Genomic DNA, 26,334 nt, shown 5'->3' on the forward strand with positions numbered 1-26,334 from the left:
CGTTATTTTGATTTCTTTCTTTTTGTTGCATCATGTCAATTCATCTCTAATGAGTCAACGTACTTGCGGATTGACTACGTACCCATCTGGGATTAGGTCGTGACATGTCGGAAAGAATCATCAAGAGTGGGGGGTTGCCATTCAATGGGGTGTCGTTGGCGCTGATAGAGGACGACGCCGTCGTTGGTTGAGGCTTAATGCTTCAACCAGGTTGTGGCCGAGGTTTGCCTCGACTAGACTTCCAAAGTCGAGGTTGTTGCCAGCCAAGGCTTAATTCCTCGACCAGACTTCCCAGGTCGAGGTGTGTGTCCTCAACCTAGTCTTGGTCAAGGCGATCAACGTCTGCTAAATCTCATTCACGGAGATGGGTCTCGTTGTCGCATTATGTTGTCTCGCATTGCATCGCGCTACGTCGTATGTCTATGTGTGAGCATGTCACTTCCCAATTTCATCAGTTGATATCCAACAACTCAACATTAGATGTAAATTAATTTGTCAAGTTTAGTAGAAACATGAAGTGCTCCGACGCATTCCAGTTGCCTTCCATCTTTCACGGTCGGGGCTTCTCCTCAACCCCTCTTATTTTCCACTTTCTTGATTTTATCTCTTTGTATGATTCGTGATTTTTAGTAATTCAATGGAAGATTTTTAAAGTGAAGTCGTAGAATTCTCAGAAGAATTGTTTGAGAGTCACTTCGACTTTGGGTGGTGCTTAAGTCACCTTAAAGAGGAGATTTTGCTTTTATTTGCTTTTGACTTTAACGTGTCGTGTTTGACACTTCAAGAGTGCGTATGATACCTCAATTGACTTTGGGGTATCACTTATGACACCTCAAGGAAGCCATTTTTTGTTACGACTTCGGGGTGTAGCGTATAGAACCTCAAGAAAGTCGTTTTTTGTTTTGACTTTGTGGTGTCGCTTATGGCAATTCAAGAAAGCCATTTTTTGTTTTGACTTCAGAGGTATCGCTTATGAAACCTTAGGGAAGTCATTTTCGTTCCAACTTCAGGGTTTCACGTATAGCACCTCAAGAAAGTCATTTTTCGTTTTGACTTTGGGGTTTCACTTATGGCACTCAAAGAACTCATTTTTCTTTAGACTTCAGGGTGTCGCTTATGGCACCTTGAGGAAGTCGTTATTCTTTTGACTTTGGGGTGTCGCTTATAACACCTCAAGGAAGCCATTGTTGTTCCAACTTCAAGGGTGTCGAGTATGGCACCTCAAGGAAGTCATTTTTCTTTTAACTTTAGAGTGTCGCTTATGACACCTGAAGGAAGCCATTTTTCATTCCAACTTATGGATGTCGAGCATGGCACCTCAAATAAGTCATTTTTTTTTTCTGTTTTGTTCTTCTCAGAGGATAATGTAGTAATAAAAATTACTTATTTGATGTTAAGATAAGAAATATTTGATATTTTATTTCTGGTAAAGCGATCAGAAAGAAAGTAACACATCTCGAAGTCTCTTATCACTAAATATTTAGTCTTCTGTCCTATCTTGGTTCTTGAAAATCATTCATTCTTCCTCTGTGATCCAAAATTCTTTAAAACGTCCTTTCTGGACCAACCTTTCTATCTCGTCTTTCAAATTATAACAGTTTTCAGCATTATGCCCTCTATCTTCATGGAATTGGCAATACCGACCAGACCTCATCCTCTTTGTCTTGCATGGGTGGCGGTCAACGGACTAGACCCTGCTGCTTTGCAACAATGAGGATTTCAGCCTGCGAAATGCTCAACAGCATGTAATGTTCTAAGTTGTTTGGGGGAACATGTTTATGCTCTTGTCTGTCTTTGGGGGCATAACTCCTTCCTCGCTCATCCTTCTTTCTGGTGGAGTCATTGACCTTGACCCCATGGATTCTTCGATTCTTATGTATTTTTCCGCTCTTATCAGTAACTCCTATTGGGTTACTAGGGGCTTCTCGGTGATGGATTCTTTGAATTTTCCTCTCTTTAGATTTTGTTGCATAATATTTGCTAAAAGCTCCTGACTCACATGAAGAACCTCGAGCACGGCTTCGGAGAAGCATTGAACATATTCTCTAAGACTCTCATTTTCTCTTTGTACTATAGTAAAGAGGTATGACGTGGTTTGGGGGTATTGCTTGTTGATCGTGAAATGGTGCAAAAAGCGCTACGACAATTCCTCAAAAGCCTAGATCGTCCTTGGGCAGGGCAATTGCTTAAACCATGCCATCGCATTTCAAAAGAGTGGTTAGAAATAATTTGCAGTAGGCCGCATCACTAATGTCTAGCAAATTGGCCGTAGCTAAGAAACAATCCAAGTGGTTTTGGGGATCGCCCACTCCGTTATATTCACTTAGGTTTGGAATTTTGATCTCTGGTTGAATAGCTTCTCCTAATATATAAGGCGCAAAAAGACTGCGTTTTGGGGGTGTGACTGCCAGGGGGCAGACTAGGAGTCCCCCCTGCTCTCATGGGGCTAGGGGATCTAGGTAGAGGATTCCCTTGCCCTCTCTTTTCTCTCTGAACTCCTCTCTGGCAGCATCCCCTCTAAAGGAAGTAGGGGAAAGTAATTGTCCTTATGCACACCTCTTTCAAGAGGTGGTGGAGAAAAATAGTTGTCCTCAGGCGGTGTAGCCCTACTGTTCACTTCTTCTTCATAACTTATCCTCTCCTAGGTATCCCTGGACCTCGGCTCGCGGTCTTTGGGATCCAATGGAGCATCTTGACCTCTGCAAGGATGGCGACGAGGTCGTGGGGGCAACGCATTCTCTGCAATGTACTGGGCGACTACTCTTGTTGCGGCTTTTGCTGAGGCGTCCTCGATCATTGGTCGAAGGGCTTCATGTGTAAGCTAGAGCATTGGAGGAGGGGAGTTCGCACCTGCTCCTCTTACTCTTCAAGTCTTCGATTGTTCTCACCCCTTCTGGGGCCGAATGGTTGTTGGACTCCCTCTTAGGGCGCGTTTCCGAAGATCCCTTCAAGCTCTCCTAGGCCTCCATTTGTGTTCCATACTCTTGATCTAGTGTTCATCTTCAAGTGTTGAATCGCAACTTTCCAAAGTTCGGTACAAGTCCCCTTTTTCCTCCTTCAAATGAGACAATGAGGAGGTATTTACACTAATACAAATGTAGTGTTATACAGAGCTTTGGTTTTATACCAGGCCTCCATACAATAAAGTAATCACTGTATTAACCTATACTAATTTTATAGACTTATACACGCAGAGGACAAAGTACATTAAACGGTTGCTTAATTCTTGTCAACAAGCTCCAACTTGATCTCAAGACTTTGAAATTTCGAGTGAATTGGTTGATTAATTCAGGCAACACTTGGAGAAACTTGATCACTATCAACTCATAACTTGGCAGAAACCATACAGATTCTGCCTGATTTTATTGTAACTTATGTTAGTGAATCCTTGCATTACATAACTGTTCCTAGTTTACCACATTTCATAATTTCAAACACTGGTAAACCACTACCAACTGTTACACAGTAGCAATAACAGTAATCTTTCACAAGGCATTATTTGTGTTGAGTGAACTATGCCTAATTGTCACCTAACTTGAAGGGCTCTCCAACAAAGACATTTACAAGGTACCTGTCTTCCTCAAGAAAAGCTTCTGTGGCTTCAATAGCTCACAACTAGTCTTAGATTGCTGTAGCCTATCGGCTTTATGGACTAATAAATATGAGTCGTCAAGTTCTGCTCCAACGGTGGCTGAGAAGTCCCCAATGTTGAGCTAAAGTTCGATGCAGAAAATGGTTGGAATTCCAGAAACTGAAACGACATGCTGGAGTCTACATATTGTGAGTCCCGACAGGCACAACCGTGGATAGATTCAGCTCAAGATATTGAAGTCATATGGGCCGTTCTGGAAACGGAGCACATCACAAGTTTCTTGTCTTTGATGGCTCAAATAACTTAGTTGTAAAATCAGGTTACCAACTTGAGGGAAGGCCCTCCACTTGAAATATGAACTTTTTTACATCAGTTGTAATTATTTGCATACTGGAATCATCAGAAGTAGTCAACTTTTGTGAGCAAATGGGAATTCTAGTAGAATGATGAAAGATGCTTTCTCCGCCTCCCTGAGGTATTGTACAGAACCGTTCATGATCTTAACAAGTTTTTGGCTGATGTAGAGGCCAAGACCTTCTTTGGAGACATTATGGTTGCAGTAAAACATCTCTCGTATTAACTCTTCAGGGATCCCTGGAGCCGGATGAGTAATCCTGTCAAATTGAGGTCATCATATGTCAGTAAGGGTCGTCAAAATCTGCTCATAACCATGAAGTTCATCCACAAAAGAGAACTTGCCAACATTAAATTTATAAACAAACTGATCTGTTCTAGCATTAGGTGACATTAATAACTTTTATGGGTAAAGTAAATTATTGATTGACAGTGAAATAATCTATAGATATTTTTCCTTTAGTTTTCAGTTTTATACTGTTTCAAATTATGAAATCGTGTTTGGTTGAATCTGTTTTTGTGGAATCAGAGCATAAATTTCAGGAAATCCATTATATCAAGTCTTTTCCTGGAAAAAATTATTACAAAATATCATGTCTATTTGAACAAAAATCATCACAAAATACCATGATCTAAACACATTTTCATTCTATGATGTCCTTTCGTACAAAAGACTATCACAAAACATCATAATCCAGACACATGTTCATCTATCATGTCTTGTCTTTAGAAATCCAAAACCAGTTTCATTCTATCACGCATTTTCGTAAAAAAAACTAACAAAACATACTAATCCAAACATAGTTTCATTAATCCTATTCTTTGTGCATGATATCAGGACTAAAGAACATATGTTTTTCCCTTTTCCAGTTTCTGAAGAAGCTCTAATAACTTATAGAGTGATTCATCAGCCAATCAGTTTGTGCCTAAGTAGATGATATCTAGTTGCAGAAAGAAACAGTATCAGACAAAATTTCATGCCATGTGCAGAAGAATCAGAAAAAGAATATAAGTGGAAAGTATTTTACCGAAATTCGACATGGAGGACATGCATCTTTGTTCCTATACTCTCCTTTCTTGGAATTATTTTGAAAAGAATTGACGATCCTTCAAAAGCAGGAGTAAACAAGAGAGCAGTAGCCAAAAAGTCTGAAAGAACTTGCTGAAGCCTCAGTATATCACCATACAGGAAAATAGACGATACTTCAGACGGCAAATCATACATGATCTGCACCTGCCGCTCCTGACTCAGAATCATAACTTGATTCATGACCACTTCTAAAGCTTCCCCAAGATTAAATTCATCAGACTTCATCTCATTATAACTGGAAAATCAGGCATACAAAGATCAAGAGCTGCAAACGACCATCCCGAAGGAACTATGTAGCGTTACAGTAAAATTTCACGCAGTCCTTGTTTACATAAGAAATACAACATGGAAGCAAGCATTTAGCACAGTTATTCAATTATGCATAGGTAAAATTCAATGAATGAACCAACAATCAATGAAAGCCATCACTTAAACCAACAGTATTGAAGTGAAAAAGGATCAAATGAGCATCACATCCATGACAGTAAAAGCAAGATGTAAGTCATAGTAAATGAATTCCAATTTATAAGGGGTGTATTCAGTCCAAGAGGGTAACGAGAAGTCATGAAAAGGAGAACATCCAATATAAGCATGAGGAGAAAAAGTACAACCTAATCCAAAACGAAGCATGACTCAACATGCTCGATAAACTAGATGATCAAGTGTCCTTTCTGTTCTTTTTTGTGCTACAACAACATAATTTTAATATTTAACGCAAACTAGGACTTAAAGAGTTCTATTTCAACAGGGTAAAGTTTATTTCCAAGGAGAACTATCCAAGACTCCAACATATAGTCGAGGAAGCAAATTATATATTATGTAATCACTTAATTAAATCTGTTAGTAGGGAAATCCTACCTTTCTTCAATGCCCTCAATATCAGTGTCATCAATGATTTTGGCCAACTGGTCTCCACACAATTCGCTAGTCCTTAGTAGTTGCCTCTGTTCTTTGCTCAAATCTGACAATTTCATCATGTTCTGGAGACACTTTATCCCACTCAAGGGATTTCTCATTTCAGTTCGAATATAAGCCAACTTTGTTAGGGTATTTACTGCTGCCTGTTCAGTGACTTTTTGAACCTCCATTGCATGTTGAAGTTCGGGGCTAGCAACATGCAGAAAGCACAACACTCCAGTAATCCTGCCTTCCGAATCGGTTCTCCTGTTTGCTGAAACCAATGCTTCTACATATTTATGCTGCTGATCAAAAAAACCAAAGACCACTTTATCTGCATTCTGGCCCGCAATTATAGTATGAAGCAATATTCTGAGCTTGGTCAGAGTATCCTGATCTTTGACCTGGCAGCCAAAGGAATGAACTGTGAAGACCTCACCCAGAAGCATTTGCTCAATGGCTTGTTCCCTCTTTAGACCAGACAGTTTTTGCATTGCATCATTCCACTCCACGCATCGGCCATCTTCATCCATCACAAAAATAGGAGGAATCAGTGGACAAGGGTTCCTCATAATACCGACATAATCGCCTTGTACACGATTGTATTTGTCCAAAATCATCCTTTCTGCAGTAACATCTTGCCCAACAAAGCAAATACCAACTATATTTTCCTTCACATCTCGACTGCAACATGCATTAGCAACCAAAATAACAGGACCATTTTTTTCCTGAGCACCAAATGTTTTCAGTTTGATTTCTACATTCTTCTCGTCCTTGTCTGAAATCAATACTAGATTTGATCAGGGTGAAAAGAAATATACTTGATGAAACAAAGGGGTGTTTCCCATTGCTTAAATCATGTCAACAGGAAATAGAACTCTCGCCAATCAGAAAAAAAAAGTATGATCCCAACGACAAAAGTTATTTAACTGGCATGGTGCATCAATAACAGAACCGCACAAGTCAATATATCTCCGACAAACTCTTTGAAACAGTATATTTAAGCAATGAAATGGCATAGATCGGCCACTTCCAGAAACCAGTGTACCATTTGCATGTCTCATGTTTGTTCTACATGCTCATAAGCCTCAAAAGTAGGAAGTGTACTTGTTCCCTGGAACTAAAGAATCAAATGACAGAAACCATACATCATTTGGAGTAGCATCTTGGGACATTATACCCAGTGCAAAGGAAGAAAACCTATGTCTTGCCTTCAATTATTTTGTAATGTTTCCAAATGAAACTTATACTACAATCTCAGCACACTATGCTCATGCCACAAAAGATTAAAATATCTAAGTCTAAGAACACAGCTTTTTTCTATAAATAGAGAAAATTGATAATCCTAATTTAAGGCTTTCCCCAGGGTTACATGAGAGAGATTTTAATAGTGAGTTTCTTCGTTAAGCTCGTACTACCATTGCAGGTAAACCCTGGGAGCTTTCTTAATCAACAAGGGTTGTTACTGCATTAAAAAAATGAAAAAGAAAATGTGACCAGCTGTCCGAAGAATGTCTCTCAATTTTTCATAACATTATGAGAGACAATACAAACAGTTAACCATACAAGCAGACAAAACGTCCATTTCTGTTTATAGTGCCAGTTGTTTTGGCATAATCTCGTGCATCTACTTTGATACAAATTTCCAAACGAGTTAAGGTGAAATTACTTCGACACAAGAACATTTTACCAATCATTACTTGGACATGAGGAAAAGAAAGGAGCCACTCTTTTTCAAAATATGAAAAAGGCAAACTTTTATTAGAAAGGAATGGGTTGGACCATAATTGAAATTTGACCTGCTTCTGAATTCTATAAAAAGGAAAAACTTTCATAACTTCATGCCTGAAGCTATGAATTGCAATTTCATGTTTATATTATTACTAGCCAAACTACGATTAACCAAAAAATGATGAGTATTATACTGCATCCTGAGGCTCTATCTCAGACTATCCAGTCATTCTTTCACTCCATCTGTTGAGCAATTCAATTCTTAGATCATTATAAGTGTTTAAGACATTAAAAACATACAATACTTTCTTCAATGGGCTCAAAAAGATAGGAATAAGACTTTGTGCCAATATTCTCCTCTGGAATTTGTTAAAGTTTCCTATACAAACAAATACAGAATTTACAAGAAGGGCTCTGAAAGGTAGAAAGAGTATAAACCTTTCAAAGCTAGGGTGAGAATGTGATTCAATCTGTCAGCTGCATCATCAACTACCAGATCACGAAAAGGTCTACCAAGAGCTTTTTGTAAATCTAAACCAGTAAGTTCAGCCACTTTAGAATTCCAGCCATTGATATAACCAGAGGTATCTACAGCCAGAATGGGTATTGATGCAGTTTCAACGAGGCGAACCATTTCATTAGTCACGACACGCAGTTCATCCACCCTCTGAATGCTTGTGTCGACTGCTGGAACACTCACAATCATTTTGGATTCATCTGCCACCTTATCTTGCAAAGATCCTCTCAATATCAGCTGCAGCGAATGGATTGCATCCATTTCCACATCTTCCCATGGTAGACTTCTCCTCTTAACCACCTCTAGGAAGGCCTTAAATGATGACCTCGGGTGCATTTTGCTGCCATCATCTTTGTCATGAGGGTCATGTTTAGCGCCACCCCACTTAACCTCCTTTGCTGTATGGGAACGAAACCAGAATAGGAAATCACTGGAAGTTATCTTCACAACAGCCATTCCACAGACAGCATCCCCAAGAATTGAAGCATCTGGATAGCCTGCTTCCATGAGGCTATCAGTGCTTAATCCAGTACTGTTGCCATGGAATTCTAGAAGCCATTCAGCTATATCTTTAATTTGTGCCTCTGTAGGTGTCACCCCAAGCAACCAGCATTTCTTACGGTAATAAAGTGCAGCTCCATCACACTTTACAAGGTCCATAACATTGGGCGACTGAGTTACAATGCCCATTGGAGCATCTCTTAGTAGCATATCACAAAGCACAGTTTGAGTGCGCAGAATATGCCTCTCCTTCAGTTGAGCTGCCAACTCAACTTCCTTGTTGATTTGAACACCAAAAACCTGAACCAAGAATTCACAAGCATATCTCAATGGAAAAGGGATGAACCTGGCGCTGGTATGGTGGCAAACCACCAAACCCCACAATTTTCTTCTCGTTTCTTGATTGCTATCCGTGTCATCATCCTCTTCGTTTATCATGACAGACATCACAAGTGATGCAATAGACCCCATGTTCGCCATATATTGGGCATGACACCCATGTGGCGGCCGTAAGGTGGAACCGGCAAGACTCAAGGGTTGAGCCAAAGCCTCATCTTGCATTACTTTAACAGGCCTAGCAAGGCAATCACATATCATCCGAACCCTATTCTTCACGAACAGGAATCTTGATGCTTGTGGTATATCAGTGGCGGGATAATCTAAGCCAAGATAAGGTTCCAAGTCAGGCCTGCGGCACTCTGCAACAACTTCCCCATGGTCATCATCATGAAATTTATATACCATAATGCGGTCATAACCAGTTAAATCCTTTACTTCTTTAACCAATACATCACACAACAGTGATATATTCCCACTTGATAGAGATTGTAACCTAGAGATGGCTTTAGCTGCAAGCTTGTATGATTTCAGTGCCCCAGCAGCTGTAACTGGCACGTCGGATGGATTCACAGGTTCCAGATCTATAACTAATCCAACATCAATGCGATGTAAAATTGCATAGAAGGGTTTACCAGAGCTTTTACTATGGACCAATATTGGATTAAGCATGTTAACTTCCCCAAAATTGGCTGCCTTTTGCAGCGCAGCAGCACCTGAAGGTCGGAAGAGTGTCCGAACATCAGTGCCAAAACTCAGAATCTCCTGTTGTTCCATGCTTGGAACTGCATGTGGTGCCAAGTCTAGCATTTCTGGCGCATTCTCACTATACGCTAAGACCCTGAGGTCCTGCTCATCAATTGCAATTAAGCAACCAAATGGCTGAACAAGGCTGCCCCTTTGCATCCTCTGAAGATAAGATGATACTGTTGAAGAAGGAACATCACTAACGGCATTGGATGCATTAACAGAACTCGAGTAATCAAATTGTTGTTCAGACTGTTCAAAATCTACATGAAGTTTGGCATCAATGGGGGTCTGAGCAGCTATACGAGCGCCTTGCCGCGACCTAGCAGAGCTGCTCCTAGAACAGCTTGTCTTGTTTGTGGTCGATTTGGACGACATCATGTCCAAACCTTCTCAGACTATCCAAATTCTCGTCACTGTTACTCCAATAGCATATCTAACATAAACCAAAAACAACCAATCAAGAACCTGAACAGGAATTTAGCAAAACCAAATTCAAGAATAAAACAATATCAATTCGAAATCCACTCCTTTTCATCTCAATAGGACTTCAAATCAAGAATCCACTATTCATGTCCACTTGTCACCAGAGACAATAAAATAAGAGAAGTTTAGCACAATATACTTTTTCAAGAACAATAAGAACTGGGTATTCCTTTATTTACTCGTTAAAATCCTCTACAGCCTCAAAACCACCTAAAACTAAGAAGAAGCCACAAAACGGAAAGAACTGCAAAAGACCTCTAAAAGCCCTCATGATTGATTACACATAAAAGACTATAAACACAACATAAACAAGCTAAATTGCAAGGTGGGTTTTTCATCAAACAAGCAAACCTGTATTTAACCTTGTCAAGAAACCAGAAACCCACAAACACACACATATACATACAATTCAAAAAGCAAAATTCAAGAAAACCCATATTGAATAAAGCACAGATAAAAGACAATGGAGAAAGACTGACCGGTGGAAGAGATTGCAAGGTATGGAATCAGCAACCCGTGAAAGGGTGCTGAATTGTCTGAGCTTTGTCCCCAAAAAATCAAGAAAAATATGAGTACATGGTGAAAAGAATGATATATATCCAAAAATATTCTTCCAACTGTAGTTTCCCAAACATTACAGCCATGTTATAGTGTCTTTTAAAGATAGTTACAGTGGGGTGGGGTGCGTTCATCCAGAATCCATAGTAGAAAAGTGAAGTAGAGATAGGTAGCTCCATTGACTTCCTTTGATAAACTTGACCTTGTCCTTCAATTTCACTACTTGGGTAAAAATCTTTCATTCATCGCACGTTGAGTGTTTGCAATCCCTCTCAAAAAAAGCTTTAGATGTTTGAATGCCTCATCATACTAATTTTAATTATACTCTATTTTTTTTCCTTAGTTTAAATTTTATTTATTTATTTTACAAATATTATCTACTTTTGATTTTATTATATGGATGCATTTGATAAAAAAAATTAGTTTATTACCAAAATTACCATACTACCCTTAAGTTTTTTCTGATAGGTTGGGTACAACATATCACTATAACTTAAGGGCATTTTCGGAACATAGTAAAAAATAGTAAAGGCAAAAGAATCAAGTGATAATTCAATTTTTTTATAAAAATGCTTTAAACTGATTTTTCAACTTAAAAAATCATAAGCACAAATTATCTTTACAGACACCTTAATTTAGAAATACAAATAATAATAATAATAATAATAATAATAATAATAATAATAATAATAATAATAATGTTATGTAAGTTAAAATCTCATTCAACCACTAGAATTTCAGATAAGGTATGTATGCAGAGAGAAGATCTCAACCCTCCATCTCTATCAAATTAACTTCTTGAAATCAAACTGCATCCATACATATATATATACATACATATGGTGTATATAATTTTCTTGGATGTTGTTTGGTTTGATAAATTCACAACAGCAGAAGCTTTTGTTGAAGCAATGGCAGCAGAAGTGGGTTTATCCTCTGGCCTCAACCCCAAGTTTATGCTCCCAAACAAGCCACTATTTCTTTCTCAATGTTCTCAACCTCATACTGCTCTTTACATTCCCAAGAAAAGGTGCCAACAATTCAGAATTTCTGCTAATTTAGGTTTGTCCAGAAACCCTTTTGCTACAAATTTCTGGGCTTTTTTATTTTTTATTTTTCTTTTTTTTTTCAATTATTATTTATTTAATTTTTTTTAGGTGGAGGAGAAGGAGAGCTGAAGAAAGGAGGGAAGAAGAAGTTCATCACCAAAGAGGAAGAACCAGAACAGTAATAATTCTTTTCTCTCAACTCTCAATTTTTTCCTTATTATTCATCATTTTTTATGATTATATTTATATACAAATTATCAAAAATATATATTAAATAACAATAATTCTGATTTTATTGCAAATACAATTTTAAAAAATTTACTTGTAAAAAGAATTTCATATAAATTGGTAACATACTTACAATCAGGGGAAATAATATTTTTCTGTCTCATCTTAGGTTTAGTATACTTTTTCGTTTCATCAGTTACAGAATTATTATTAATGGTATCATAAGCTATAAAATTCCTACTTTTAGTCATTTTATTAGATTTGTTAATATTTTGATGGAAAAAGTATGTGGCCGTTATTTAAAAGGTCGAAGAGTTAACGTCATGTGCTAAAGAAGGATTAAAAGTGAATAATTTTTTATAATTTATGGGACTATTAATAAAAAATTTGTAACTAACGGAACGAAAAATATTTGTTTATATTAAATTATTATTTATATATATCATTAATTATTTATAACTACAATCTTATGAATAATTTTTGGTCAATACATATTGCCATTGATAAATTTTATAAAAAAAAAAAAAAGAAGAGACTATTAAAAAATAATTAGTGCCAATTCTTTATTCTTTTTTCTTTTTTTTGGTCTATAGGTTGAATTAATATTGAGAATTTTATTTGCATTACATGGTTTTAAATGTTGTTATTAGGTAAAACTAATTATACTAATTTTATTTTCATGTCATATAAAAAGGGTAAATAATATATTTCACTCCTTCAATTTTCGTTTAAAATCACTTTAGTCCCTCAAGTTTAGTTTTTGATTTTACCATCTTTAAATTTTAGCTTTTGTCTCAATTTGGTCCCTCTGACTATTTTTCGGCGAACATGTGGCCGGATTTTGACTTTTTGGAGGGTAAGCTGGTTAAATAAGTTTAATTTTATTACTTTAGTCCATTAAGTTTGTAAAATTATCAAATTCATCATTTTTTACATAAAAAATAACTTTTTTTATATTTTTTTATGCTGATATATTATAATTATCTTATGTGAAAAATGAAAATTTTGAACTCTTGTGAACATAGTAATAATATATTACTTAACTTAAAATAAACAGTCTCTTTTTGTAGTAGTTAAAAAAATCAAAATTATGAATAAATTTTATAAAACTTATCTAATATAAAAATGTGATAAAACAAAAACTAATTCGGTAATTTTTTATATCAAGAGTTAAAGATAAGTCTAAAAAAGTTAAACTTTAACAATATTTATTAAATGTTTGGATTTTTGAATAAAAAGTTGGTAGATTATGCTTTTTAACTACATTCTTTGATGGATTTCATATATATATATATATATATATATATAATTCATTTTAAGAGGTTTTTATAAATTATTTTTTATGATATGGGACTATATATATAGAAAATAATCTATAAAAACCTCTTAAAATAAATTTTTATATATTTCAAAACCACCAAATAATTTAATTAAAAGTACATTCTATCAACTATTTTTTTCAAAATTGCAGTTAATATTTAATAACATTGTTAAGACTTAATTTTATTAGACATATCTTTAACTCCTAAGATTAGAGAACCAACTTAGATTTTTTTATTATATTTTAGATTAGGTAAGTTTTATAATTTATTTATAATTTTGATATTTTTTTTCTCACTTTTGAAAAAAAAAAGTGACTATTCTATTTCAAGTTAAACAATATGTAATTATGGAAAAAATTCAAGCAACCCCCTTGTGATATCGTAAATGAGCAAATTACCCTCTTATGAAAAAATAAATAGCGATTTACCTCCCTATATTTTTTAAAATATAATAATTTACCCCCCTTGATTTTTAAAATGAAGCAATTTATCTCCTTATCATTTTAAAAAGTATAAGGGGTAAATTGCGATTTTTTTTCATAGGGGATAAATTGCTATTCACCCAATATGTTAATATTATGTTCACAAGAATTCAAAGTTTTCATTTTTCATATAAAATTATTACATCATGTCAAATGATTTCCATTCTACAAAAAAGAAGGACTAATTTTGATTATTTACAAACTTAAAGGATTAAAGTGATAAAATAAAAGTTAAATTGACTATTTTACCCTCCAAAAATCAAACTCTTCGTATGAAAATGGTCAGATGGACCTAATTGAGACAAAGATTAAAGTTTAAGGATGCTAAAATTAAGAAATGAACTCGAGAGATTAAAGTTATTTTAAACGAAAAACTTAAGGGACCAAATATAACATTTACCCTACAAAATGATTCTTTTTGTATAATTTAACTTGTAGTGACAAAATTATATTGAATTATTTTAACCAAAAAAAAAAAAAAAATTGTAGGTATTGGCAAACAGCTGGTGAAAGAGAAGGAGAAAATCCAATGAAAACACCCCTTCCTTACATTATCATATTTGGTATGTCAACACCTTTTGTTATTTTAGCCATTGCTTTTGCAAATGGTTGGATTAAAGTTCCAATTCGATAATAATTTAAATATATGTACCCACAATTTAAGATAATTATTTTTCTTTTTTCTTTTTATTTATGTAATTCTTTTTCAATTTGGAGTTAATGTAAAAGAAATATGCCTAAATGCATATATATTCATCTCTCTCTCTCTCTCTTTATCAATATCTGATCAGATTTTTTTGTTCTTGTCGAGTTTGGAGGGCGTTTGATTAAACTTATTTGAAACATTTTATAAACTTAAAGCTCTTATATCTTATAAGATATGTTAAGAATTTAAAGATGTCCAATTTTATTTTATAAATAAGCTCTTAAAGTGTTTATATAAAGAAAACGTTAGAACTTAAAAGACCATATTAGAATATTTTGATATGATAAGCTCTTAATATTTTTATAATGACCGAAAAGCCATCAAATTATTAGAAATTTAAAATTATATAAATAGATATTTTTGCTATGAAGGAAAAAAGTGAAATATTAACAAAATTATCAGACTATTTTTTCTGTATCTGATGTTAATATTAAAGAGTTTAAAAGATCCTTATAAGAAAAAAGATGGGCTGAGCTTGCTTTTTTAAAAGAGCTTATAAGATTCTAAATATTTTAATTTGAGATCTTATAAGTTTTTCAACGAAAAATAAAGAAAATAGTTTTATAGAGCTTATAAGCCCTCAATCATTGATAAAATGTTTAGAATCTTGTAATAAGCTCTTACGTCTTATAAGTTGTTTATTAATCAAATAATTCTAGTAAAAAAAATAATTATAATGTAGACACACACCCACATTTAGGAAAATGCCAAATAACACAATCAATTGGCGTATTGGGGGAAATAGGGTCACCCCGTCACTCGAGTAATAAGCTAAAAATAATGCAGTCGAGGAATGCTCCGAACACCAACTGCAACGTCCTTTCCAACCCTCAAGCGCTTTGAGGCTTGGTCAGTATGACTTATACTCTCTGACTCTAATAGTATGGGATTGGTCCTCAAATTTTAGGAATCACTGCAGCCGCATGCATATAATGATTGTATCTTAGATCTAGCGAGAGATGACCGTGTTTTAGATATAGTTATTATAAGTCTTTTTCGTGCAGTCGAAATATGTAGTGAGGATGATGGTCTCCAAAATAAAATTTGTTACTTGTCAGTATATGGCAGTCGAGTCTCCTATGCACCTCTTTGATTTTGTAGCTACATTGATTGGTCGAATAAAAAATAGTTTTCTATGTCGATCAATAGAGTAAACACATCTAAATATTAAGTATACATGTTTAGTTCAGGATGAGAACAGATGCCAATTTTCATGCCCTAAACTAAGACTTGGAGTAGTATGATGGAAGGACCGTACTTATATAGAACTTGGGAGCCTAAATGTTCACGTCAATATTCACTTAATGTTTAGTATCATGGACCATTGCTATTATTAATATTAATATATATTAATAATATGACTGTTATTTTTAATGTTTTGATTGAGCGCGGTCCATGTAGGTATAAAAATCAAATTCGATTACAATTGTATACATCGTTGACCCAAAGTAAGGAGTGGTTTTTCAAGAATAAAGTTAACAACATGGTAAGTGGTAGGTGGCCTATTTTATAAAGTATTTATAGCACTTTCTGCGATATTATACTTTAGTATCCCTAATTATTATATATTTTTCTGAATCACAACTCATTTTATAATAAATTTTTTATTTAACCAATAAAATAGATTATATTTTTATTAATATAATATATAAATATCATAAGAGTTAATAGGCATCATCAAAATTCTATATTTACTTTTCATGGATATGCTCATTTATACACTCTAAAAAGGAGATAACGAAACATTCAACTGTACAAAATTTTAAAAGCAAATCCGACAAAAGTCACAGTTTTCAGATGTCTCGACTGACCTATCTATTAAGAGTGACGGCATGACTCAAAATCCAATGTGGCTATGATGGGTGTCGAGATCATAAAAAATAATTCCTATTATACTTGTGAAAGTGGGAGTAGGGTCGATCCATAGAGACTGGTTTTAAGTTGATTTCTTTAAGAAAAAGAAAATAATGCGGGGGGAGGGGGGGGAGGGGAGATTGATTGTAAAAAGAAGTAATTGAAACTAAACAAATTAGAAAACAATTGAAATTACCTGATGAAGACATGAGAGAGAGATTTTTCGGTTAAGGCTAGGATCATGCTTGATTCTTATGAATTGATCATTGATGCAAGAATAACACATGTATAAACGAATAAATCAGTTATGGTTGTTGGTACGACCTAACAACCTCACATTTCCTTACCTTTTCGTCAGCCAAGGTACGACCGTTGGCTAGATCCCTAATTAACAGATAACCTTGGGAACGTCCACAAGATTTAATCTATTAACAGCATTAAGAATTAGAAAGGCCTGATTCTAATCAACAAACTCCTACGAGGACAATTCATTTAAACTAGATAATGCATTCCCCCATAACATAACTAATTACTATGACATAATTAATCATGCTACGTTGCTACTAAACATTGAACCTAATAAACAATTACACGGAATTATAAAGTCCAATTAGCTAAGCAAACCTTCTTGATAATGAACAATTGGCCATATCATTCAAAAATCAGACGTTTGTAATTAAAGCACAGAGAATAGCATGAATATTCATTTAAAAAGTGTAAAAGTGCAGATTAGATCTCACAACATAATGAGAATCAAGCAATCACCATACCTTAACCAGAAAATAAGAAATTTAGCCGAACATGTTAATGGAAGAACACACTAAAAAGTGGAATTCCATTAACTCCGGTTATAAATTAAAAATAAAGAGAGATGATGAAATAAGCTAAAATAAAGTATTCTATTGACTCCCACGAATTAGCGAACAACCTTCAAATGAAGAGACCCTCCTATTTATAATAAAAGTCTCCTACGAATCTAGACGTAGGGGGTATATAATTAACTCTAAAAAGGTAAATAAATCACAAATAACATATTTTAAGGAATCATTTCCAAATCTAAGCATTTCATTCCTTTTTCTCTTGCGAAAATCACTCATTTTCCTTCTTCACCCGAGTTGACCACTCCACTGAGCATGGGCACGCTTAGTCAATTCTGCAGAAATTGCCTTGTAATCTCCTTTTTCCTTTTTGATGCCTTTAATTTTGATTTTAGCTTGATTTTTTGCCATCTTTGTCTCATATCTTCCCTTTTGGCTGAATATGCAATAAAATCACATGATTATGAATGTTTTGTCTTAAAAAAGAAGATTAAATCACTATAAAATTATGACAATTACAGAGTTATCAGGCTAATTATTGTGACTTATCTCCTGAAAAATATGGCGTGGAATGAGTTGCGTGCTCAATAAGTATAGGTAATCAATATATATATATATATATATATACCTATGCAGCATGTTAGGTATAATACAAATACCAATCGAAAAATATTTTTCATATAAAAACAATATATGTATGAAAGAACACATACCCACCATCATACATCAGTTCACAACATAATATCTGACGTTATTATTTATTTTCTTAGGACCCTGCTTATCCAAGTTGGAGTGCATCACTCAATGGGTCTTTGCCGATTATCATCACCTCAATCACAATATCTTATTTTTTACTCGATATCACACAGCTCGTATAATAACCCATCATCAATAATACCACACAACACATAACTTTAATGATATTCCATCGTCAATCATATTCAACACATAGCTTATATGATATGCCACATCATCTCCATTGATCAATAAAAACACATAAGTCGTCATTAATAATATCATCATAAATCATTGCAGTATGTCCCCCAATTAGGTAAGCCATTTTTCGTAAGCCTGCACATGTTGGCCAACAAATTCTTGTGCAGAGAGTTCAACTTTGGAAAATGTATCGACCACATTCTTAGTCTTGGACCATGCTTGCATAAAGAAGAAGGCCTAGGACATAACATTATGACTTGCCACGTTAAAGAGTGCGACATATTAGAGCAGTTCAAACGTTGAAACTAGGTAATACACCTACGTAAAGGATGAGACTAATGAGTTGGTATAGAATGATTTGATTCTAGGATCTAGAGGAAGATGATACTTGTTCAGAAGTAATTTCTTGTTGTAGCATATATCATATATCTAGTGTAGATGCATGCTCGTCTACATCATTTTATATTTCATTGTTGCTTTTCATCTTGTTAATTGTTGATTTTTTCATCTTATCTTAATCTAGACATAAAGACGAATTTATAGCTATCAATACCAATTCCAGGGAATGCTTTCGGAGAAGGAAAATGTTAAGGCCAAGTAGCAAACCCGCCCTATGTTTGAAACTCACCCCCCCCCCCTTCCTATTTTAGAAATAGGCAAAAGACCCCCTTGTGCTCTTTGTGTTTTCTTAAACGTAGCTCAATCGTCCATCTCCATTAAATATGAGTAACGACGTTAACTTTTTGATAAAATGATCACTATGCCCTTACATATTACATATTATTTTTTAGTTTAATAATCATTGGATCCTTATTAATTAGATGAGAGTTGTCAGACCTAACCGTTTAATCTTACCCGTTAAATTTTAAATTTATAAAAAAAAATCAAGGGTTTAGATTTATTAATTCTAAATATATATATATATTAAAAACTAAAATTATTATTTTAAGAAACAAATTAAATAAAATTTACTCCCCTCCCCTCCACCCTACCCCAACCTCCCTCCCTCGCTGCCCACCTCCACCCCCATAGAAGGGGGCGACGACGGTGATCGTGTCGTCCTCAATTTGGCGGACTGCAACAGTTTTTTAATATTATTTTTTAATTTTTAGTTTCTAAATTATAAATTTAAAAAATTTTGAAATAAAAGATAATGTATAATTTTTATAAGGGCAAAAGACAATTTTCGTCCCACAGCTATAGGCCATTTTCGTTTTAGTCCCGTAAGTATTTAGGGTTTCAATTTGGTCCCATAAAATTGAAAAATTCGCAATTTCAGTCCAAATTTCGCCGGAAAATTTTGTGGGTCGCCGGAAAAAGTCACATGCGATGCATGTGACTTTTAAAATTGGGGGCTTGATCTTGATTGGCTGGAGAAGCTGATGTGGCGCATACGTGGAAATTAAAAAAAAAACGACGAAAATCGAGCTCACGACCGTCGGCAAAGGCGGAGGATGGCTTTCGTCAAATCTTTGCATAGAGGTGACCAAAATCGATGGGACTGGTCTCAAAAGATTCGCCAGAACGAGAGGCGTTCAACGATGGTATTCCGAGCAGGTGGTTCGTTCAGACGAAGGAGAATACACCAGCGGAAGGTGCAGTCGCGGGGGACGACGATCGAGATCTTCAAAACGATGGATCTTTGCACCTAGTTGATGAAAATGGATGAGACTAGTCCCATTAAAACCTCAGTGAGGAGACGAATCCAATGGTACTAATCCGCGATCGTGGCTCGTCCGCGGCGGTCAATTTCAAAGCCCAGTCGCTGTCGTGGTGGGATCTCAAAATTGGTTGAGGGGTTTTGTTCTCCTTGATATGGGGAATCGAATGGTATATGTGGTGGCCAGAAATTCCAAGTAACGGCGGCGGAATTGAAGAGAGAAGGTGGCGGCGACTGGCGGGCGATTTTTAATCCACGTCAGTCGTTTTTTTTTTTTTTAATTTCCACATATGTGCCACATCAGCTTCTCCAGCCAATCAGGACCGAGCCCCCAATTTTAAAAGTCACATGCATCGCATGTGACTTTTTCCGGCGACCCACAAAATTTTCTGGCGAAATTTGGACTGAAATTGCGAATTTTTCAGTTTTACGGGATCAAATTGAAACCCTAGATACTTACGGGACTAAAACGAAAATGGCCTATAGTTGTGGGACGAAAATTGTCTTTTGCCCTTTTTATAATGTAATAAATTTAAATATAATTTGTTTAATAATTTTAATTAAATAATAATTTAAATTAGTTAATGATGTATAATTTTTATAAATAATTAATATCCACATTTGTGAAGATATTTAAATTTTGTATTATGATTTTAATTTAATTCTTTAATTTAAATTATAAAATATTAAAAACTTTTATATAATTTTTTGTATTTTTAAATAAATATATCACTTGTGCGTGCACTACAACCTCCATCAATTCATAATAGCAGAGTTTTCTTTTTTTTTTGCAGGGTTTAACAAAATTTCTCTAAGTTTATATATATTATTTGCAGGGTTTATCTCCATCAATACATATTTTGTTTTTTTTTATATTTTATTAGGAATAATAGGCCAATAAATTTAAAATTTTTCTAAGTTTATAACAAATAAAAAATTAAGTTCAAATGAAATTAAAAAAATAATAAATTACTATGACAATAAATGAATAAATATGACCAAATCTCGTTGTTAGTCCCACATTTCGTCTTTTGTCCCACTTTAATCCCTCATCATTCAAATGCATTTTGGTAGTTACTTGTCTCTTAAATTTGTTCCACTAGAGTTTTGAACCGTTAGGTTTAACATAATCAGAATTATAAAGGATGAAATATTCTATTAAAAGGGGTTAAAATTGAAAAAAGAATTCCTATTTTATTTTTTCATAAATTTACCTAACTTGTAAACTTAATTACATGTAAAATACAGAAAAAATTCAAAAAATTACAAGACCATGTATTAAATAAATGTCATTGCAATTTTCTACAAAACGAAATATAATATTGATCCTGCTAGAAATCTGCAACCTGTAATGAGCGACCTCACCGCAGACGAACAGCTTCGACCAAGATCAAGTTTGGGGTTCCTGAGAATAGACAAGCAAGGTGAGCTCGTCGGGCATGTCCCCGACAATGACCCTCCGACGCTCAAGTTAGGCTAATCGAGGAAAAAGTATGCGATCTGGTTGGTAGCTCTAATGGAATTAGCATTAATTACCTTGAAATATTGCATCGGGGTATTTATAAGGCATAGCGGGATACTGTAGCGGAGGCTACGTGGCCTCATCCCGCTAGCTTGCGTCTACAATCGAACGACTATCATTGTCTGGATCTTCGAGCGGGCGGTAGCATCCGGGTTGGGTAGAATCCAACCCGACCGGCAGAAAGACGCGGATCGTTGATGAAGAGGACCAAAATACCCTTAATGAAGGGTATTTTAGGTATTTTCGCTGTATATCTATCAAATATCACTTGTAAAAAATAAGTTTCAAATATCATTATAATGGTATTACACCACGTACTATAATTTGTTTTACATTAAAAAGATCAACATCAATTCATCACTAATGCCTATAAAAATCTTTATATGTTTAACATTATGTACTCTTCCTAGCTTCCATATATATATTTTTTTTTCTATAAGTTCTTGTCTCACAACACTTTGTAAGGATTTTAATGTAAACACACCATTTACCCTGTTTAACAAAGTTGGCACTAATAGAAAGTCCAACAATGATAGTGGTAGTCCTGTTGAGCCTAGTTATCCTTGCTATTGTACTCTGCAAATTTAGAACCAACTAAAATAAAGTCCACTATAAGTAAATGAAAAAAATAATATTTTTGGTCCCATAAGTTAGACACGTTCCACTTTTAGTTCCATTCATTATCAAACTAGAACTTTTAGTCACTAACTTAAAAAAAAAATAGTATTTTTTGTCATTATATATTTTTTCATCTATAATTTAATGGCATGTGCCACGTCTCCAATACGTGGTTGTTAAGTATTTTTAGCTGGAGGGCAAATTGATGCATTTTTCCAGCATGGGACCATTTTTGAAGGGAAATATGACTATATTTGAGGGAAAACAACAAATCTTGATGGAATTTAGAACAAAGAAAGTGGGATTTCTCTCTTATCTCATAAAAGTTGAATCCCACTCATCCTATATTTATGTAAGTTTAAGGCAAATAGAAACAACAAAAAGAATTATGACTTTTACAAGGGAATCAAGTAGGTCAAATAGAGTATTCATATGCTACTATTGGAAAAAGAGCCAATTTTTCCTCCAGTGAAAACTACTTAATGGCCACGTGCTAGTCACGTGACCTACATCGTTAAATTATAGAAAAAAAGTAGACGAGGACCAAAAATGCTAATTTTTGCTGAAATGGGTATCCCTTATTTCTGAAATTTTTTCGGTTAAAAATTTGTGAAAAATAATATTATTATTTACATAATAATATCAATGATTACAAAATTTAGGCTAATATTCTCAATAATAATATTATTTACATAATTAATGAGTACGATAATAAAAAAATTTAGGTGATAGGCTAAAAAGCTAGCTTGAACCGTTTGTATATGTATACAAAGGAACTATATATTTTTAAATGATTCATCAGTACAATAATCATAACTTCATGATAATATTTCCAATATGTAAGAATAAGATGACCGCTTTTTAATAATTATTGAATTAGGCTAAATTTTTCCAATAATTATAAAAACTAATACTTCTAAATAATTTGTATAGATTATGTCTAGTGGTACGCTTCGTGTACCACGTGGTCGTGGCCGCGGTCGTGGCCCGCCACTTCCAGCAGCGCCCGCCACTTTCTGGTTCGAGAGCATGAAGGTAATGTAATTTAAATTAATTTCGTATTATCTTATAATCTAAATTGTTTAATGAATTTTACTAATATTTTGTTTGATTTTTTTATTGTAGATTACCTACTGGTGGGACTGTAATGAAAAGTCCATGTTCCGGGTCTTTCACATGTGGGCCGAAAAGTACATTCGGAAGATATTCTCCGTCGCCTTTGATCTAGCAGAAAATTCGATTCTTTTTTTTTTTTTATCTTCGTATGGGGTATTTCTAAATGACAAGGGGGTTATACCATCTCATGGTAGATTGGCGAATTATTGGGCCGAGCTGGATTTGAACCAGCAGACAGAAAGTTCCTACAATACTAAAATTTCTAAAAAGGAAAGCTAAAGCAAAAGGGCCAAGAAAACCCGCTGCAAGACCAACAAAATCGAATCAGATGCTACCAGAAAGAATAGGATAGATGAAAGAGAACTGATCAATTCTAAGCATCAATCGAGAGATCAGTGCTAGGTACCAAGCCATATTCAACTTACCAGAAGCGAACATCCTTTCATTCATACCCAAATTCAAAGTAGTAATAATTTTATTTATTTTGCAGGAAACGTTCCAAAAGCTGATGGAAGATCATCAGCCTCAGCTTATCGCCAATGACCACCATAACCCCACCAAATCGAAGGCTTCGGTCGTGATGATCGAGTAACAGATGTGGCTGACTGCAGTTAGGCGCAAGAACAAGGATCGAGTATTCGGCCTTAATTTTGAGGCCTATGTCTCGAGCCGGACCTTCACATTACCATCGCTACCCCCACTAACACCGCCATTGCCACAACCAAACCCGGTCATGGAGGACCGCATCGGCCGCCTCGAGATGATGATGACGAACATGATAGCCATGATGAGGGAGATGTGGGTCAGCTCCTCATCACAGCCGACCGCCTCTACTAGTGCTCCAGCACCGCCTCCGACAGATCCTTTGGCCCAGAACGAGGATGATATGGACGTCGCCGACGAGGAGGGTTTAGATTAGGTTATTTATTTTTAATTTTGTAATTGGATAATATTTTATATTAATATAATATTTTTTTTCTTAATTATTCATGTTTCATAATATTTATTACATTCTATTATTTCATATTTATTCAATTAATTAAATTCATAAATATAATTAATTAAAAAATTATTAAAATAATTTAATTATATATTAAAATTTATTAAAATATAAAACTAAATTATTTATTGAAGTTTATTAAATATATAAATTAAATTATTTATTAAACTTTATTATAAAATGAAAAATTAGGAACAATTGTAGTAATTGTAAAGAAATATTACAAATCTAAACAAATGAGTTCCTAATACCATTATTAAAATAGTTCTAAATACGTGTTCCTAAATTACAGTATCCGTTCCTAATACCATTGCTAAAATCATTTTAAATACGTGTTCCTAAATAATGATGACCCTTCCTAATACCATTGCTAATACAATTTTAAGTACGTGTTTCTAAATAAGAACAATAATTCCTAATACCATTGCTAAAATAATTTTAAACATATTTTTAAAATAAGATTGACCGTTCCTAAAATAATTACAGAAGACTTCCAAACAAAATTTTGACCGTGTTTAATACTATTGCAAAGATTGAGCAACAAACCATTCCAATGACTGTTCATAAATATATAACCAATACAAATGAATACAGTTCTAAATTTCAGGTATGAGTATTATAAAGACCGTTCCAAAAGTAACCCGAAATAAATAGTATCACCGTTCCAAATATCATCCAATCCGTTCTAATTAGAGAAAATTTTTGGTACAAATTCAATATTAGAAACGATCTACAACAATGTGTTACAAAAATCATGCCAAATCGGAACGGTCATTCATTAACCGTTCCTAAATATTTGTAACATCGTCTATAAGGATGGAAGATAAACCGTTCCAAAATCCAGTTCAAATTAATTCCATCAATTCAAATACGTTCTAAAGGGAAAAAATCGTTCCTAAACCCGCCCCAATATCCCATATTTTTTTGTAGTGTCTATTTTGGAACCCACGGTCCTCACTACATGTTCAGACTGTACTGAGCAAGGTTTATAATGACCACATCAAAGATACAACCATCTCTTCTCAAACCCAAGATACATCCATCACATGTATGCAACAGTCGTGGTTCTTCAAGTCAAACGACTAATCCTGTACTATTGGAACTGGGAATATCAATCATACTAACCAAGCTACAAAGGCTTCCATATGTTGATTACTTTCAAGCCAGTTCAGTTGGCTTGATAATCATTGTCAACCACCCACTAAATATGATAGACATTCTATGTATGTCACTAAAGAAACACGACACTCATCTAATAAATACAACACTTGGTGCAAGTCTCGATAAGATTTTCGATCCCCAGTTTCCAGATTCTCGACTTGGGAAATTTCAGACACAACCTTCAAAAGTTGGTTTCATAGCTGTCATCTAATGTGCAACCCAACTACATGGGTTGTTTGATTAATCTATGGACTTTATTGTGATATTAAAACAATAATGCATAACATAAATAGTAAGCATAACAAACATATTGGCGGATGAATACTTACTTATTCATTAAACTCAATGTTACATTACAAAGAAATTGCTAAACATATTATAAAAATATCAATTTTAATGGATTTTATGATCACCTATCCTCACACTTACAATAATAAACTCATATAACAAGCTCAAAAAAAACTTAAAATAAAATTGGAAAAAAAAATAAAGGGTATAACTAGAAAATTATAAATATCCACCCTCGATATTTCAAATACAACTTTTGCTATTCTAATATTTTTTATGTTCTTAGAAATGTTTCCTTTATGGTTTTTTTCGGTAAAGGTAAATTTCATTAAAGTAAAATAAAGGTACAAAGTGTACAAAGCAAATGGCGATCTAAGTATGCCATGGTATCCGCCATACTCTATACAAAGTAATAGTAATAATACTATGAGATAGTTCGACACTCAGTATACGGAGTCTAATCTCATGAAGAATAATCCAAGCAAGGATAATGCATCACGATCCAGCTGTTGATATCTCCACCGATTCTGTTCTTGCCAAATATGATACACAAGGGATGCCAAAATATTGCGATAAACAACATTGATAACATGCTTCCCCCTCCATCTTCGTGCAACAATCAATATGTCGATGGTCCATCATCTAGTGGTCCAAGAGAAGCGGACCTCACGTCGCAACAGTCGAACACACTGTCTAGTATAAGGACAACAAAAGAACAGGTGTTAGTGAGTCTCAATGAATGCCACTAGAACATAATACGCACTC

The 26,334-nt window shown here is 34.6% G+C and overlaps 2 protein-coding genes and 1 long non-coding RNA gene across 3 annotated transcripts; 2 read left to right on the forward strand and 1 right to left on the reverse strand.

Moving 5' to 3' along the window:
• Positions 1–3,309: 3,309 nt before the first annotated feature.
• Positions 3,310–10,961, reverse strand: PHYC (phytochrome C). Its single transcript, XM_011087102.3, has 5 exons — positions 10,731–10,961; positions 8,103–10,201; positions 5,895–6,711; positions 4,975–5,271; positions 3,310–4,206 (listed from the first exon to the last, which is right to left on the reverse strand). Exons 2-5 carry the CDS (start codon positions 10,144–10,146, stop codon positions 4,002–4,004), a joined length of 3,363 nt encoding a protein of 1,120 aa, XP_011085404.1. The 5' UTR covers positions 10,147–10,201; positions 10,731–10,961; the 3' UTR covers positions 3,310–4,001.
• Positions 10,962–11,564: 603 nt separating this feature from the next.
• Positions 11,565–14,650, forward strand: LOC105167402 (uncharacterized). Its single transcript, XM_011087104.3, has 3 exons — positions 11,565–11,871; positions 11,967–12,036; positions 14,380–14,650. Exons 1-3 carry the CDS (start codon positions 11,649–11,651, stop codon positions 14,522–14,524), a joined length of 438 nt encoding a protein of 145 aa, XP_011085406.2. The 5' UTR covers positions 11,565–11,648; the 3' UTR covers positions 14,525–14,650.
• An 8,226-nt stretch (positions 14,651–22,876) lies between these two features.
• LOC148787093 (uncharacterized) lies at positions 22,877–24,103 on the forward strand. Its single transcript, XR_016067014.1, has 3 exons — positions 22,877–23,039; positions 23,130–23,522; positions 23,611–24,103. It is a non-coding gene; the product is annotated as an uncharacterized LOC148787093 (long non-coding RNA).
• The last annotated feature ends 2,231 nt before the right edge of the window (positions 24,104–26,334 follow it).

The sequence above is a fragment of the Sesamum indicum genome, linkage group LG8 (assembly GCF_026168435.1).
Source record: "Sesamum indicum cultivar Baizhima isolate 11 linkage group LG8, ASM2616843v1, whole genome shotgun sequence".
NCBI lineage: Eukaryota > Viridiplantae > Streptophyta > Magnoliopsida > Lamiales > Pedaliaceae > Sesamum > Sesamum indicum.

Excerpts from the sequence above, each read along its gene's own strand:
- PHYC (XM_011087102.3), bottom strand. The coding sequence starts at position 10,146 with ATGATGTCGTCCAAATCGACCACAAACAAGACAAGCTGTTCTAGGAGC. Across the intron at positions 5,272-5,894 it reads ATTGAGGGCATTGAAGAAAG|TTATAATGAGATGAAGTCTG; the intron begins GTAGGATTTCCC and ends CTGATTTTCCAG. Across the intron at positions 4,207-4,974 it reads GTCCTCCATGTCGAATTTCG|GATTACTCATCCGGCTCCAG; the intron begins GTAAAATACTTT and ends TCAATTTGACAG.
- LOC105167402 (XM_011087104.3), top strand. The coding sequence starts at position 11,649 with ATGGTGTATATAATTTTCTTGGATGTTGTTTGGTTTGATAAATTCACA. Across the intron at positions 11,872-11,966 it reads CAGAATTTCTGCTAATTTAG|GTGGAGGAGAAGGAGAGCTG; the intron begins GTTTGTCCAGAA and ends AATTTTTTTTAG. Across the intron at positions 12,037-14,379 it reads AAAGAGGAAGAACCAGAACA|GTATTGGCAAACAGCTGGTG; the intron begins GTAATAATTCTT and ends AAAAAATTGTAG.